Source organism: Ambystoma mexicanum, chromosome 6p, assembly GCF_040938575.1.
Source record: "Ambystoma mexicanum isolate Mex_15411 chromosome 6p, UKY_AmexF1_1, whole genome shotgun sequence".
Taxonomy (NCBI): Eukaryota; Metazoa; Chordata; class Amphibia; order Caudata; family Ambystomatidae; genus Ambystoma; species Ambystoma mexicanum.
In genome coordinates this window covers 591,279,257-591,296,820 of record NC_090935.1, presented here as the reverse complement: position 1 = coordinate 591,296,820, position 17,564 = coordinate 591,279,257, and the positions used below count along the sequence as shown (strand labels likewise).

General features: G+C 47.8%; 1 protein-coding gene across 1 annotated transcript in view; it reads right to left on the bottom strand.

Moving 5' to 3' along the window:
• The window catches only part of AP3B1 (adaptor related protein complex 3 subunit beta 1), a 2,743,269-nt gene that overhangs the window by 721,581 nt on the left and 2,004,124 nt on the right, over window positions 1-17,564 (bottom strand). Inside the window, exon 23 of the mRNA XM_069627424.1 lies at window positions 12,065-12,296. Coding sequence (XP_069483525.1) covers window positions 12,065-12,296 — 232 coding nt within the window. The remainder of the gene's footprint in view (window positions 1-12,064; window positions 12,297-17,564) is intronic.

The window sequence follows — 17,564 nt, the reverse complement described above, 5'->3', positions numbered from 1 at the left end:
GAAACAAGATAACTCCATCTGAGCGAGAGTGGCCTAGGACACCTGACAATGACCTACACAGCCGGAGCCAATGGCATCCATAGAAAATAAGGAGTGGCATGTAGCAGAGGGCCAACAGCTTGAAGCAATGAAGATTATCCTACAGAAGAGCTGGGGGAGGGTCAAAGGAAATATGAGCGGTTCCTGGCAGACAGGAAAGGATGAACAAATGCTGCAATATATCAATTTCGAGAAAGAGCAAGAGAATGGGTATCACTGCCTGACAGTGATGGCCGGGTGGCCCGCGGCCAAAGAGGGCTGGCAGGAGCACATGCACAATTGTGAGACTCATTGGAAGAAAAACCAGAAAGAGAAGTCAAAGAAGGATCTTTTCAAACAGATGGATGTGACAGGCACACAGTGAGAAGTTTGGCTGTCATTTGTTCTCCATGGCCTATGAGTGAGAGAGCGGTGAGCAACCAGGTATTAACCATGCAGGATGCTATTTGTGAGAAATAGGCCAAGCACTGACAAGTTGTTGCTTACACTGACTGCGGGTGCACCCAGGGACTGGGAGGTACTAGAGGCTGACTATATACTGGAAAGTAAGACAAAAACTGATTTGGACCGTTCACAGGAACATAACAGACACATGAAGGAGGTGGTGCTGGATGTTCAGAGATAGAAAGTGAGGGGCATGTAGTCATGACTTTTTGTTTTTTTTTAGAAGGCAGCTTAGATAATGGCTTATGATAGCGGGGAGTGTTTATGTAGTGCAATGCAGGAATTAATGTTTTGCCTTGTCCAATAATGTTTTCTTTTTTGCCTCCTTATTGAATATGTATATATCAGAATAGTTGTATTCCAGTGTGCTTTATGTAGAAGTAGTGCAAGGCTTTGGACAGCGAATATAGTTCTTCATAGATAAAATGAGGAGAGAAAAAGAATTAAAAAGTATATCAGGTAAGTTACAAACTCTGCTTCTGCATTTGCTTTTGGTTTCTTTGAGGCACAACAGATGCAATGAGACTGGCCTACATACTGACCTACAGCTGAACACTCATACCAAGCGGGGTCACAGAGCTGAGCTGATTATGGCTCTGTAGATACTAAAGCCTGGATCTCGTTAATTGCGCTGTGTTTATTGGGACTAATTTGATATCTTGACCACCATGGGCTTGAAAGGCTTATGCGCAAATGGCGCTGAGGACTATATTGAGGTCCAAGATTGGGTGCAGGTGCCTGACAGGTGGGTGCATCCTTGTTAGCTCAACCAGATGTCTTTTCACCACTGGGTTAGAATTCGAGAACAAATTCCTGTCCAAGTTTCTGTAGGCGCTGATGGCTGTCAGGTAGGTCCGACATGTATTCGACATTTATCCCCCTTGGACCCCTGACTGAGAATGACAACGCCTGATCTAGATAGCACGATAGGGGAACCATCCCAGCCTCCCTAGCCCAGAAGCAGAATGTGGTCCATTTGCTTTTGTATTGTCTGAGCGTAGCACTGCTTCTAGCACCTTGGATAATTTCCAGATTGTCTTGAGACAGACTGAGGAGCCTTAGCGTCATCTGCTCAGGGACCAGACTGGCCAACCTTTTCGGGGAGGCGTGATTGACCGTTCCCTCTTGCTGCATCAGGAGAGGTTCCATGCCGACAGGTAGGGGAACCGGAGGTTGATCTGACATTTGGAGGTGGTCTGAGTTCCAAGGCCTGCCCTGGCCGACCACTGCGGCGCTGTTAGGATCAGTCGCAGTTGGCACGTCTCTCTGATTTTGCAAATTACCTTGTGAAGGAGGGGTGTTGGGGGGGGGGGTGGGGAGTAGGAGGGAATGCGTAAGCCCACATTCCGTTCCACTGTATCTGCAATGCGTCCATCATTGATCCTTGCCCCGGCACCCCCCTGGACACAAACTGCTGACATGTCCAGTTGCGCTCCATAGCAAACAGGTCTATGTGAGGTTGACCCCACCAGCTGTACATGTCCAGAAGGAACTTCTTGTTCAACTGCCGCTGGTAATTGTCAGAGCCCAGCCTACGGAATCTGTCTGCCTCTAGGTTCAATCCCCGGGGAGATGGACTGCCGATATCCATATGTTCTCCGTAACAGCCCACTCCCATATGTTGATTGCAATCCTGCACCGGGGTGGGCAGGGGGGAGAAACCTGGTGCCCCAGTTTGTTGAGGTAGTACATGAAAGTGGATTTGTCTGTCTGAATACAGACCGAACTACCCTTGACCATAGGAAGGAAAGCCTTGAGCTCTAGCCAGATGGCCATCATCTCCAACCAGTTTAAATGATTTGGCTGATCCTGTTTGGACCTTGGACCATAGACCATGCGGCTGCCCAGAGTGGCTCCCCACCCCTGAAGGGAGGAGTCTGTTGTAATAGTATATTCTGGCATGGGCTGCCAGAATGGTCTGCCTGCCATGAGGTTGGTTTCCAGCCTCCACAACCCAAGATCTAGGTTGAGGTGAGCTTGTGTGGCAACTGCTGCCGATTTAGCCCCGGTTCGTTTGGCTCTATGGGGCCAAATAATGTAGCTGCAACCCCTCATTTTGAGCCTGGTGTGAGGCACCGACAGGAGACATGCAGCCATTATACCCAACAGGTGCTGATATCACCATGCAGTGGTACAGTTCTGGTGAGGAAGTATTCAGTCTACGCCTTGATTGCTGCTACTTTTTCCCTTGTGGGGCATATCCTCTGTCTCTGTGTGTCCCACAAGAGTCCTAAGAACACTAAGGTCTGTGTAGGCTGTAGATGTGACTTCTGGAAGGTGACTGAAGAGCCCAGGTAGTACAAGGTGCTCATTAGTTTGGAGGTGTGCTCCTGGCCTGCTCTGGCGAATGTGCTCTGACTAATCAGTCATCGAAGTATGGATAAACATGGTGGCCTTCTGCCCTGAGCAGCGCAGCCATGCATTCACGAGCCTCGTGAAGACCCTTGGTGCAGAGTGGAGGACAAAGGGTAGCACTTTGTATTGAAAATGCATTCCCATGATCCGAAATCTGAGGAACAACGATGAAGCTGCCAAATCGGTACGTGTAAGTTACTGTCCTTCAGATCCGCGACTCCGCTATCAGAGCTAGCGTAACCATTTTCAACTTCTGCAAGGGTAGGTAGATGTTTAAGAAGGATAAAACTAGGACCACTCGCAGGCCTACCTGGTTTTCCTTTTGAATAGCGATGATGAAGGAATAAAATCACAACCCTTGTTGCGGTATTGGGACTTCCACTACCGTGTATCTCAGCTAGGAGTGATGGTGTCCCGATCTGAGGAAGGGAGGGAGTCTGGGGGGGACTGAATGGGAAGACCGAAGCCCCGAAAGATATCGATACCACCCACGGGTCCGCAAACAGTCAGCCAGGACTGACTGTGGAGGGCTAACCTGCCTCCCACTGGGGTGCTGTTGATCTGACGAAACTCGTAATTATTTATTTGGCTCGGAGGTTGGAAAGAACCCCATATGTAATGCATTATTTTGCTTCCTTAGCCAATGCTGACTGGGAGATCAGTCTGGTTGCCTGGTTCTGAGGTCCTGAAAACCCCAGAAGCCGCCAAACGTTCCACCCCTATCTGTTCGAGCCTGTCACTGCCCAAAACTTTTGGCCACTGGCTTCGTAAGAATGGCCAGTGATTTGGCGGTCTGGGAGCTGCTTTTCTTTTAGTCCAGCTCCTCGTCTGTGGTGAAATGAAACAAGTCACCCGCTTCAAATGGAAAATCAAGAATTCTTTCTTGGACATCAGGATTTAATCTGGTGGCTCTAAGCCAGGCCATTTGTCTCATGTCCGTTACCACACAAATGGCTCTGCCGGCCGTATCTATGTGTGCGACATTGGCTTTGATAATGTCTTGCGCTACTATTTTGGCCTCCGCCAAGCAGGCCTTTAATAAAGCTTGCTAGTGGGGTGAAAGGTCCGGAGGTCAGTCAGCGTTTTCCTGCCATAGCCTTTGATTTGCTGCAGCCAAAATGGCACCAGCATTTGCCTGTCTGATGTGAAGGGAGGCGTTAGAGAAGAGCTTTTTGCTGTATGCTTCTAGGACCTTCTCCTTCTTGCCCAACAGGGCTGATGTGGATGTGTTGGTCAAAGATGCCTGGGGTTTGGCATACATAGAAGCAGCCGCTATGACCGATGAGAGGCTGAGGGCGCACAGACAAGGGTAGAAGTTGTTCCTCCACTTGCCTATACATTGCATCCAGCTTCTTGCTGACTTTTGGTGTGGAGTGTGGTTTGGTCCTTTCCCTATTTAGCAAGGGTCTCCAAGTCCTTTTGCAAAGGTATACCAGATCAAGCATCTGCGTGGATGTGAAGACCTCCGCCTAGACCCCTGCTTCCGGCTGCTCCTTCTAGGGCTGGGGAATGGCCAGGTATTCTGCCAGGCCGGCAATCCTGTCGTGAAACACTCTCGCTGAGGAGGGCGTGTCCAATTCCTCTTCGTCAGTGTTTGGTGGATCCCCTGTGCCTGGAGGGTCTGCGGGCTCCTCTGGCAGTGTGCTAACAGACAGTGGAGGGATGGCTGGAGGCGGAGGAAATGCAGAGCCGACAGGTGTGGTCGGTGGAGTCGGTTGCGGGAGCGATACGCTTCCACTTGAAGCTCGTGGCTGTACTGGTTGCATGGAGAGCATGGGATGGATCATGCCCTGGATGATACCCTTAAGAATGTCGGGACAAGTCGAGACTTCCCTGTCTGCGGAGTCCGCGTGCACCAGCTCGCTTTGCCGTTCTGCCTTTGGATTGTTTCCATCTATGTGTCATCTGCTTGCATCCTGGTTTTTAGGTTGTGTGCCTGCACACTGTGATCAGCAGCCTTTTTGCTGTGTGTGCCGCTCTACCCACCCGCTCCTCCAGTGTTTCAACTAGTGTTCTCGTTGCCAAGCAATGCTTGAGACCCCGCCCACCTTTGGTCTCAGCCTATCCACGTGAGCTTACAAGCTACATCATCTTCGGCCTGGGCGAAGCGCATGCGAAGTTGGGACGAGTCGAGACTTCGCTGTCTGCAGCGGTCCGCACTTATGCTTCCAGGCAGGGTTTACTGTCAGTCCCAGATGTTAATCCATCAGCTGCACCGCAGGTACTACCTGATTTGCCTGACTCCATGTTACCGGCACGCCATGTTCATCCATCTATGGGCCAAACCGGTGTGACATCCGTGTCTTTTGTTCTACATATCATTTCAGCAATATTGCTGGGTACCTCAAATCTAGCGCACACAATGCCACCTTTCAGCACAGATGTCAGGCATCCCACTTCTACGCTTAACCTTGTTAACCTGAATTACCCTCTCTGTGCTCCTAAAGCTACGTCACTTAATCTTGGACTATGGAATGCCAGGTCACTATGCTATAAATCTTCATCTGTACTTGATATGTTTTTACATTTAAACCTACAATTTCTTTGAATTTCTGCCAGCAATGCTACCATACCTGCTTCACTGTTTACCTCTGCTATCTCTTTTTGCAACACCCCTCTTATCTCTTCTGGTGGGGGTGGCATTGGTATTTCATATCATTCTTCCTTTACTCTTTTTCCTCATAATTTGACTCTACCTCATTTCTCCTCATTTGAATTCTTAGGTTCCATTTTCTCTACTGGCTCCTCTAGATCTTCAATCTCATTCCTATTGATCTACCGCCCACCTGGTCCCATAGCCTCATTTTGTGAGGACTGACACATTGCTGTCTTTATTTCTCCCTACTGCCCCACTTATAGTTCTTGGCGACTTTAATCTCCATCTCTTAACCACTCACTCTGCTCTCCCATTCATTTCTATTCTTGACTCTCATTACCTAGTTCCTCTTTTACTCCTCCCTTCCCATCTCTCAGGCTCTTGTCTAGATCTTATATTTACTTCCTCTCTTACTACATCCCATGTGTCCTCTCTTCTGGTCTACCTGTCAGACCATCTTCTCTTGCTCTCTATTACACCTAATGCTTCCTCTCACACTTTGCAGCTTTCAACTCCTCCCTCTTACTTACGTCACCATCTGTGCAAATTCAATACTACACTTCATCTTTACTAGTACTTCTAAATGAGTGTCGTGTGCATCATTTTCCACTCTGGCAACGGATGAGGCTGCTTCTGCCCTTTCGTCTTCACTTTCATCATCCCTTGACTCACTGTACCGTTCTTCAACTTTTCACCCCACATGAAAACCCCCTCAACTGTGGCTTTCTCCCCATCTTCATGCGATATAACGTGTTCTCTGGTGTTTAGAAAAATGCTGGTTAAAACTGAAAACAGCAGGGAACTACAGTTCTTATGCATCTTATCATGCTCTCTATTATAGTTGTCTTCACTCTGCTAAACAATCTTACTTCTCTGAGCTTACACTCGCAGTCCTCTCATCTGAGGTGACATTTTCAAATTCTGTCCTGCCTCCTTTAGTCTCCTACTCCTGATCCCTCAACTAGCTCCACCCTTACTGCCAAAGATCTTGCGATGCTACTTCACTTCCTAGGTCTCTAATTTAGATCAGTAAAGGAATTGTCCAGTACACTGGTTACTCCTCTGACCTCTCCTATCTCTCCGATATCTCCGAAGGAGATCTTTGCTGGGTTTGTCCCCATCACCAATGAAGATACCTCGCCTTGCTCCGGCTCACCCTACCTCATCCCCACTGGATCCCATACCATCTGCACTTATTCCTAAAGTCTATCCTCTGCTTGTTCCCTATCTCACAATTCTGTTCAACTCCTGTCTATCCTCTTCTGTTTTTCCATCTTCGTTTAAGCATGCTACCATTATTCCAATCTTGAAAAAACCTTCTGCTGATGTATCCTCTGCCTCTAATTTTCGCCCTATTTCACTCCTACCTTTTCTTTCCAAAATTCTTGAAAGCATTGTTTACTCTCAGGTTTCTACTTTTGTTTCTTGTAATTCTATCCTTCCTTGTTTTCAATCTGGGTTCCGCCCTGGTTATTCTACCGAGACTGCTCTTCTCTCTGTTTTGGACTCTCTTCATTCTGAAGCTCAAACTAAGCAGTCTTCTCTTATTCTCTAGGATCTTTCTGCAGCTTTCGACACTGTTGATCACACACTTCTACTGTCTGATTTTTCCTTTTTTTGCTTTTCTGGCTCTACTTTAGCCTGGTTTAAGGCATACCTGTCCCAGAGGACTTTTTCAGTCTCCTTGGTGGAGGTTTTCTTCTAAAAGGTGTCCACTTATCTATGGTGTTCCTCAAGGTTCGGTTCTTGGTCCTTTCATTTTTTCCCTTTATACCTCCTCGCTGGCTGGGGTGATTTCCTCCTTTGGTTTCTCGCATCACTTCTACACTGAAGACACAGCTCTTTCTTTCCTTTCCACACTTTACTGATTACATCCACCTTAAACTTAGCACCTGTCGTCTTGCCATTCAGTCTTGCCACTTTTTGGTACTCAATGCCGCAAAAAGTTATTTTTTTTCCTCCCACTACTATTCTATTTCTCCCTCCCTGCTCCCTCCATTCATATAATTTCCTCCTTTGCAGTTACCCGTTTCTTCCGTGGACCGTAATCTGGGTCTCCATCTTGATTCAGATCTCTCCTTCAGTCACCATATTTCCTTATCTGCCAATTCCTGTCAATTTCATTTGTACAACATTCGAAAAGCCCATCCCTTCATGACTTTTAAGGCCACTCAACTGTTGGTGTCTGTTCAGCGCTTTGGTGTAAGGCAGTATATAAAACCAAGTAAATGCAAATACAAATGCCTCCCATTTGTGGGGACCGCTTGAGTGCTAGGAACTTATCGAAAAAGTGCTCCTCACAGGTTGTTTGAGTTCATTCCTGCACCGGCACCTGCGTAGGCGGATTTATGTGTGCTTGCTATCTGAACCCTGCAGTGCCTGTCGTAGACGTATGAAGCCTATGTGTACCACATGTGTCCCGCTGTGGTCGGATAGGTGGTACACCATTTGACCTGTGGCATGGATACTGGAGACCATGCTGCCCTGGCGGTGGTTTCCCGCCTTTGGGATATGCTGGGTAGGCGCGCATCTTGTCTGGGCACCAGGTTCTCCGCGTGGGCCGCCATTTTGTCCAATCCTGATCCACGTGCTTCCGTGGCTGTACTAGGCCTGGGCTTGGTCTGTTTGATTGAACGCATAGGCTCAGCCCCTTCCTGCACCTCAGGCGGAGGCCTGATAGGCTGTTGACCCTCAGCCATGGGGCTTGTAGTGCTGTCTGGGGTGCGTATAGGTCCTGGTGTACAAGCCGCTTAGTTCCTTGACGACGGGACCAGGAGAATCTTTAGATCCCTCAGCCATTAGGTTGGTAGCTACCTGAGCCTCAGTACACTTCTCGCCTGCAGCAGAGCCCAATTGGCCCCTCCCGCTGGTGGGCTTCCCTGGGAAAGTCATCCTTGCGGGGTGCTTTAGAAAATCAATATACTTGCCTTCTTGGTTTTCCTTCTCACATACTCCTTTATATGGTCTGGCGGAGACTTGGCAAACAGCTCCCTCCACTGCGCCAACTGATTCTTCAAGGACCGGGGAGTTTGTGCATTGCACGCCGAGCAGCCGTCCCATTCGTGGTCCTCGCCAAGGCACTGGAGGCAGAGGGCATTTAGTTCCGATGTGGGAAATGAACCGTCACAAGGCAGGCACCTGCTGAAGGCCGTCGCGGCCGACATGTGCCAGGGACGGGAAGGGCACCCGTGGATGGTGTCCAGTAAGAACTAGAAGTTAGTAGTAGGATGAAAGTATGGAAAAAGGAAAAAACACATGGAATTACGTGTCGTATGGACTCGACCACGAGAGCTGGTGAAGTGGGTCCGTTCCCGTCGACGCAGAAAAGAGTACTTGGTTGCGGCACCGATGGTCCGGGTCAATGGAGCGCATGATCCCGTAGCAGCGCCACCGCACAAAACTACATTTAAAAGGGAAAGACATTTTTTTCTGGTGAAAAAGGTTCAGTTCTCACCCCCAGCGAGTGACGCCCATACAGGATGGAGGAAAAGGGATGAGACGTAGGAGTACGATTGACTTACAGATTTTACTTACAAATTTGATCTGCGACTGACCGAAGTGTCTCCTCAACCCATGGCTTGAATTTCGTGTTTGGCTCTGGCATACTGGCAGCATTTTCACATCATTGACACAGTAGCACAGTTCATTCATCTTTTACTGTGGGCTATTGTTTACCCACGCTCATAACAAGTGTTTTCTCCTTTCAGCAGAACTTCGAGCATTAGCTAATTTATTTCTTTGTGTGTGGAGGAACAGGAGGTATACGTATTATGCATAGTGGATGTGACTAGCATCTTCTTAGCTGGAGGGAGTTGTGGGGGAGAGGGGAAGGTACACCAGGAAGATCCAGAGTAGGAATCCGCTCTATGATTGTTCTGCATTTTCTTATATTATCTTAACTGACTGCGGATATTTACAATTTTCAGCTTGTTAAGGGGCGGTATGTATTGTGGAAATAAATTATAGGAGTCCTTTGCCAGGTAGGTAGGGCTGCTGCCATAGGCACAGAAGACAGGGTAGAACATTCTGCTTATCCTTGTGGTTTCTTTGCCATCCATGTTGCATAGTAGGGTGGGGTTGGTGTTTGGGGGATGTTGCTTTACTACCTATATTTAATAGCAACAGATGTTTATGTCATGGCCCATTCAAGGTTTTCTTAATAAGGATTACAATATTGCACTATGGCCAACCAGTGTGTATGCTTCTGTAGACAAAAGGAGCACAGACTATCTCATGTATGTATTTATATACTTCACCAGCCAGATCACAGCACACTAGAACACCTTTCATTATTTTCCTATGGTCCCCGATAGCATACGACAAGGTCAGGTCTTCCTGTTACATAAGTGTGCACGCTCATTCTCTCCCCGCCACAGGATGCGATCAGAGTATGGCACCATGTGGGGGAGACTCGTTTGTCATATCGCCATTTTGTGTCCTCCAACTTTACTTTCAGCACACAGCCACATTTTTGCTCTGGCACCTCTGTAAGCAGGCTCAGTAGCACCTTGTCTCTTGAGAACTCCCCGTAAGGGACACAATATGAATATTTGGTCTCTAAGCCGTCACAACATCCAGGAACTCTTCAGTACAACCATAACCTTACTTATAATTAATACCTAGAACACACAGCACTTCTTAATGACAAGACAATTGATTTGCCCATTAGGACCAGCTCCTTACTCTTTTCCTCACCGTTTTGGTCCAAAGCAATACTATGGTACATGCATCCCAGTTAATGCCACTACTCAATCCTCATGTTATCCTCCCCTCCCGCTGTTGCCAATTCCTATTTACCTTGATCCTCATTTACTTCTCACCCCCTCCCCCCCAAAAGACCACGGTCTGCTTTGCACCATAGATGGGTTCATAGTTCACCCACAGGGACATGGTTTCGGTGCTCTAAGGCCACTATGGTGGTGAGGTGCGCAGTATAAAAGTTAACTTGCATTACATAATGAGAACGTTTTGTTTTGTGACATTGGACCTATAAAGATCAGAGGAAGCAGTGAGGAGACGGTATGAACTAGAGACTGTTCAGACTAATCTAATGAGGCTGTTGTTGTGCCAAAAAGGAGCTAAGAGGTATTATTGTTGGAACTGTCAAGCCAAGACCAGGAAAAGACTTTGCAGACTCTTTGGTGGAGGATAGAATATCATCCACCTGTGATTTATCCCAGGGGGGCGATTAATCCTTATTTAAGCCAAAGCTTAAAGTGTCTTTTTTTTTCTTTTCATAGTGGAAGGGCAGATGTTAGGATAGCATAGGATTTTGACAACAGACATTTTTTATTTGTACGTCTTCCTGGCAAGCACCCGTATATTGTTTTATAGAGTAGGTAACCCATCAGAGTTCGGGATTAGAGGCAGCGAGTCTTTATTCTTTAAATAAAATATCTTGTGCAAACATGTCCTCTGGTCATTCTCATATAGCGGACTTCCCACAGCAGACGCTGCCATTATGGAGCAAATATAAAAGCTTTGCAGCACGGTCTCAGAGGGCCTTTGGTGCATTGACTGGCTTTCAGCAAAGTCCTTTGTAACATGTTCCTCGCAAGGCAGTAAAGCCAAACCTTTTGGGGTCAGACATGGAATCTGCAACACAGTGATTGAAGTCAACCACTTGATTTAGGATCACTGTAGTTCCTAAGCAGCGTAGTGATTGTGTGGAAAAGAGGAACTGAGGTCATGGAGCTCAATTACTTCATATTTATGGCCATTTACGTTAAATGTAGGGTCTCAGGCATGCAACAGAGTCAGGGGCAGATGAAAGGCATCCCCCAGATATCTGAAAAAGCGTCAAAGAGCAGCTGGGCCTGTGAGAGACACATCTAGGATGAGGAGTCTGTGGGAGGAAGGAATACATTAGAAGATCGATGGAAGTAGAGACCTTTTCTAGTACTTTTGGTTATTAATTTTACTCAATTGGATTCTTCAGCACACCCATTGTGAGACAATTATGGCGTTGTGAATCAAAGGAAAACAATGAATATTAAAGCAATATGGAAGGCGGTCTGATATTTTCCAGTCCGAGCCAGTAGGAAGCATATACATTCTACTAAATATTTGTAAAAGAAACAGAGCATGAATCTATTTGGCCTCATAGCATGCTATCCATCAATCATATTTTAAACAGAAATGTGCATTTTTGCACTTTTAGAAATCACACTTCAACTGAAGTCATTTGGGCTCAGGAGCTGAGGAGCGCAGTAACTAAGCAGTTCTTGTTGGGAGGAATGGAGAAACAAAACTTTGATAAGGACTCCATTGTGGTTTTAAGTTTCTATTCAGCTTCCAACAATATGAGTATCAACATCAGCTGATCATGTGAATACATCAAATGAGCAAAGAAAAGTAAACCTAAAACAAGGGTACAGTATCCAACTTTGCAATACCTACAGAACGGCACAGAGTGAGGGATCATTCCTTTCTGCACACGATTATTAAACAAAGAGACAGTATTTTGGATTCACATTACTGGTGGAATTTCCTGTTGCATGCACTTTTGCTTTCAATATACCAGCTCTAAATTACAATCTTCAGCAATCCAAATGAGTAAATCCCCATTCAGGGGCCACTATTAACATTTCCAGACATATATAGTATTACTATCAAAGAGGTTTTGCTTACCAATGGGGCTAAAGCTATGCATCTTCATACCAGATGGCAATTTGCTCTCCCCTATGTGAATGTTTTCTATTTTCTGATCAGTGTTGTTCTTCAACGTGACTTGAACAGACAACATTTGAGGTCCAAAAATGCATGGATGTCTTGGAAAGTGGTACTGAGCGGATAATCCTTTCCCACTCATTCTATGTAGAAGTTCATGGGTTGTCATAGGCACATACACTGGATTGCTAACCTGGGTAACATGGAGAAAAACATTAAATGGGTATATTTGAAGAAAGATTGTGATTAAATAATTCCATGAAACCTACCAAAGTACGGGGATATTGGAGCATCTCATTAAACAATCACAATACATCTAATTCGCCGTAAAACAATACACCCTTTGGTGAGCGGCCTCTGAGGGATATTTCCCCCTTGCCAATAAGCTTAAAGAGAAACTGACAGCACATTTCAACAGTGTGGTGAAGATGCAAAGTGCCTTAGGGATGTATCGCGCTGCAGTTAAGTTTATGTATGCTTGCACTGACTTTATGAGCACAGTATCCGTAGTGAAATGTTACTGTATGTCATCTTGCTTCCAAAAAGAGATCTGCTATGGCATCTGGGTATGAATATTACTTCCTTCAACACCATTTTCAGTTGGCTTTTTTAAATTTAATTTTGTTGCTTTTATTTACAGGACAACAAACAGTCCCCAAATATAGATAAACAAAAAGGGTCCGGAGTGTGTGTATGCCTGGGGCAGCAATTAGCCTCATAGCCTGGTAGCCAAGGGTATACAATCGTATATGAGAACTGGAGGTGGTCCATCTTCTGATCAGTGTCCAGGTTCACAATCCCTTGACGACCAATGCATTGCAGCTCTAGAAATAGTTGCACTTTTTAAATACTAGAACTTCAAAAAAAAACGAGTCACTTCATTCATGTGTGTGCTACTGTTTGGGCAGATTTTAAATGACATTTGTTTGAATTTTAGTTTGCTACAGGATAAGGGGAGAGACAACCCAGTATTTTTATGATGTATATAGCGTAGTTCCCTCATGCCTCCCCTGTACATGTCCGGGCAATGCTGGTCCATTGGGATAGTGCAGGGTTTAGAAAAGGATTTTGTCCATCAGATGACCACTAGCACTCCTTGTTGGAATGCAGAATATTGCCAAGTAGCCAGTAGAACAAGTTACTTTCTTACCTGGTAACATTCTTTCGATGGGATGGTCCGACGACGTATTCCATATCTATGACAGGTAATGTCAGATATGGAATACGTCGGAGGACCCAATCCCCTCGAAACTAACTATAATACTCAATTATAATGCAATGTATATGTAATACTGAGGTTTGTATGCTCCTATTGGCAAAGGAAACACATTTGGATTGGGGCAGCCCACATATATGGATAAGTTAACCTCCTGCAGTGCACCTGATACCATCTCTGGCCTTTTGAATGTGTCTGCACTATTTCACATGAGCAATATCTGCCTAATCTGGTTACAAAAGGTCAGTAGACCTTGATTAAGACAAGTGTTGATGGCTGTAGTCAACTTGGAACTCTATTAAACAACTAACTGTTGAACTCCAGACATGCATGTCCTTTTCCCATCCTACCCCATTTAAAGGACCAGCTTTCAATTGAAATGTACATTTATTCATTCTGTACTGCATACCGTGAACTACTTCACACACTGTAGCTACTGTATAAATTATGATTTACTCACCGTAGTGACTAACGTACTCTTAGTCCTTCGCCGCCTTTCCTCCATACGTCCTACCATCCTCCCCCCTAATAATACTGGTGTCATTAAGCAATGTTAAATATGGTCTACACGTCAATGAGGACTGAGGTGTGGCACTGGTGGGCGTAGTCAGGGTAGAGCATGCTCCCAGGGCCACGCCCACACGCGCCTCTAAATTTAAAGGGGAAGAAGGTGTTTTCTGGTGAAAAAGGTTCAGTCTCCCGTCCATTGGAAGGGACGCCCATGCAGTATGGAAGAAAGGGGACGGGACGCAAGAGTAGGAACAAGTTACTTACCTGTAACTGTTGTTCTCCAGCATGGGTCTGGCATAGATTCACATGCTCATGAATATTCCCCGTCTTCAGGCTGGGAATCCTCGGTAAAGAAAAAATCAGTATCAGTTTCGTTTCTGATCTGTCTTTCGTAGTAGTAACCAATCACTGATCTCTGTGTCATAAAGACCGCAGCCAATGACTGCCCTCTACCTAAGCCCCGCCTCTGGCAGCCATCTTCAGATTTGGTAGCACGTGAAGTGGCAGTATGACCAAGTGAAGAGCCGCAGAGGGGTAGGCGGGAGGGTTCGCATGTGAATCCATGCCAGACCCATGCTGGAGAACAACAGTTACAGGTAAGTAACTTGTTCCTTCTCCAGCATGGGGTCTGGCATGGATTCACATGCTCATGAATATAAGAATAGATAGCAGTACACACATGCACAACCACGGGGGGTGGCAAAAGGCTCAACATTAAGCAATACAAAAAACTGAACCTTAAGCATCTCTTACCTCTTCACCAGGCTCACCCTTAAGCGAACAGGTTGCGCAGCACTGCATGGCCGACCCTGGACTCCTCCCCGGAATCCCGATCGACGCAGTAGAATCTCGTGAAGGTGTGCGTCGACCTCCACGTAGCAGCCCTGCAGATGTCCAGCAGGGGCACACCAGATAAGAACGCCGTAGTAGCAGCGATCGCTCTGGTCGAATGGGATCTCGGGCGGCCTGGCAGAGGTCGGTTAGCTAACCAGTGACAGTGCATGATGCAGCCGGAGAGCCATCTGGAAATAGAAGACTTCGAGAGAGCCTTCCCTTGATTCACAGGTCCAAAGTTCACGAACAGCTGTGATGTCCTCCGGAAACTCTTTGTGCGGTCCACGTAGAACTTCAGCGCTCTAGCCACATCCAGCGAGTGCAAAGTCCTCTCGGCCGGCGACGAAGGAGACGGGAAGAAAACAGGTAACACCAAGGGCTCGTTAAGATGGAAGTCCGACGGCACCTTGGGCATAAAGGAGGGGTGCGTCCTAAGCACCACCCTCGAGGCATGGAATGTCAAGTACGGTGCTTTGCAGGATAGGGCTTGGATCTCTCCCACTCGTCGTGCAGAGGTAATGGCCACCAGGAACGCAGTCTTCCACGACACAAACTTCATCGGTGCGGAGTGCATCGGCCCAAATGGGGGCCCCATGACCCTGGTCAGCACCATGTTAAGTTCCCACGCCGGGGCCGGGGCCTTCACCGGTGGGAACGACCGGAACAGTCCTTTCATAAACTCTTTTACCAGTCGATGGGACCACAGGGACGTCCGTCCTGTGGTTCTGGTATATCTGGAGATAGCCGCCAGATGAATCCTAATGGAGGCATGGACTAGCCCAGCCTTTGCCAGCGATAGCAGGTATGGCAGCACTTGAGGGGCCGTAATCCGTAGGGGGTTGATCTTCTGTGCTCGGCACCAGATAGAGAACCTCTTCCACTTATGACCGTAGCATTTGAGAGTCGAGTACGCCCTGGCTTTTGCAAGAACCTCTCTGCAATCGGCCGGTATATCGTAGCCTCCAAACTCTAGCGGTGCAGGAGCCAAGCCTGCAGGTTCAGCGACGCCGGGTCGTAGTGGAAGATGGCGCCTCCTTCTCTGGAGAGAAGGTCCGCGTCCGCCGACAGCTTGATGGGAGGGGACGTTGACAAGTCCAGAAGGTCCGGGAACCAGATCTGCCTCGGCCACGCCGGTGCGACAAGGATCATCCTGCACCGGGACCTCTTGAGCTGGCTGATGAGTCGAAGCAGCAACAGCAACGGAGGGAATGCATACAGGTGTAGGCCGTCCCAGGGGAACGAGAACGCATCGCCCATGCTTCTCGGCTGGGGAAACCTGCTGGCGAACCTCTTGCACTTCGAGTTCGTCGCTGTTGCGAACAGGTCGATTTGGGGTTTGCCCCATCATCGGAAGAGTTGATCCACCTGATCCTGACGCAGTTCCCACTCGTGACACGCGCGCAGCTCCCTTCTGAGCGAGTCGGCGATGGTGTTTCTTTCTCCTGCCAGGAGGAAGGGAACCAGGAACATCCCCTGGGCGACCGCCCAGTGCCACAGATCCTGTGCCTCCTTCGATAGGGCTGGGGATCTGGTGCCTCCCTGCTTCCGTATGTAAAACATTGTCGTGGTGTTGTCCGTGACGATCCGCACCACCTTGCCCTTGAGCGACGGGAGGAACGATTTGAGAGCCCAGAACACGGCTCGGAGTTCCAGGACGTTGATGTGCAGGAGCCTCTCTTCCGGGAGCCAGAGGCCTCTTGCGTGGAGATCTCCGGTGTGGGCGCCCCAACCTTCCAGGGAGGCGTCCGTCGTCACCGTCTCCTGGTACGCCGGCGTCTGAAAGTCCTTGCCCGCCGTGAGGTGCGCTCGAACGCCCCACCACTGAATCGCATACCGTAACACCTCGTTGAGGGGGACCCTGGCTTCGAAGGTGCCCGTCGCCTGCATCCAACGGGCATCGAGAAATTCTTGAAGAGGGCGCATCCGTAGTCTGCAGAGGCGCACAAGGTAGATGCAAGAGGACATCATCCCCAGGAGGGACTTGATGGACCTCACCCTGGCCACGTCCCTGGCTAGCAGGCGTTGCACTTTGCCTAGAATGGTCTTCGTCCGCTCTCCCGACGGGGCCGCCAGGCGCCTCACTGTATCGAGCTTCGCTCCCAGAAACAGGGCCACCTGCGACGGCACCAGGTGGGACTTTGGGTAGTTTATGGCGAATCCCAGGTCTGTGAGTAGCTGAACGGTCCTCGCAGTGTGTTCGACGGCGAGTTCCCTCGTCCTTGAGCGGATGAGCCAGTCGTCCAGGTAGGGGTAGACGTGAATCCCCTGCAGGCGCAGCCGCACCGCCACTGGTGCTAGCCACTTGTTAAAGACCCTGGGGGCCGACTTCAATCCGAACGGCAGTGCTCTGAATTGGTAGTGGCGTCCCTGGAAGGTGAAAGGACTACAATGAAAAGGTGGTAGAAGAGACAAGAGTCTGAAGACAGAGTCAAGGAATCAGAGGAGAGGAAATTGAATTGGAGTTGGTAGGAGATGACAGATAAGCCCCTTAGGAATGAGAATGTTGCAAATCTTCAAGGAGTAAGACTAGGTCCCAGTCTTCTGCCTTGTCTCCCTAGGGGAAAAAGCTAGGACGCTGGAAGAGGGAAGTAGTGATTCCCTCATAGAAGGTGCAGAGTTTTGACAGTGCTTGAGAGTTTTTAGCATACAGGTGCACGTTAGCTTCGAGAACCCAGGAAGGATCTATTGCAATATTGAGGATGAGACAACTAGGATAAGAAGAGCCTGAGGAATCAAAGGACAAGAAAGACATGTCGGGAAGATTTAAAAACACCAGAATTGAGTTACTGTAAATCCATTAACCTCTCCAGAAGGTAGCACAAATTGACACTTGTTAACTAAAGAACTGATGGACCCAAGTATAAGCCATCATGTTGTTAAACATTATTTGAAGTTGTTTCC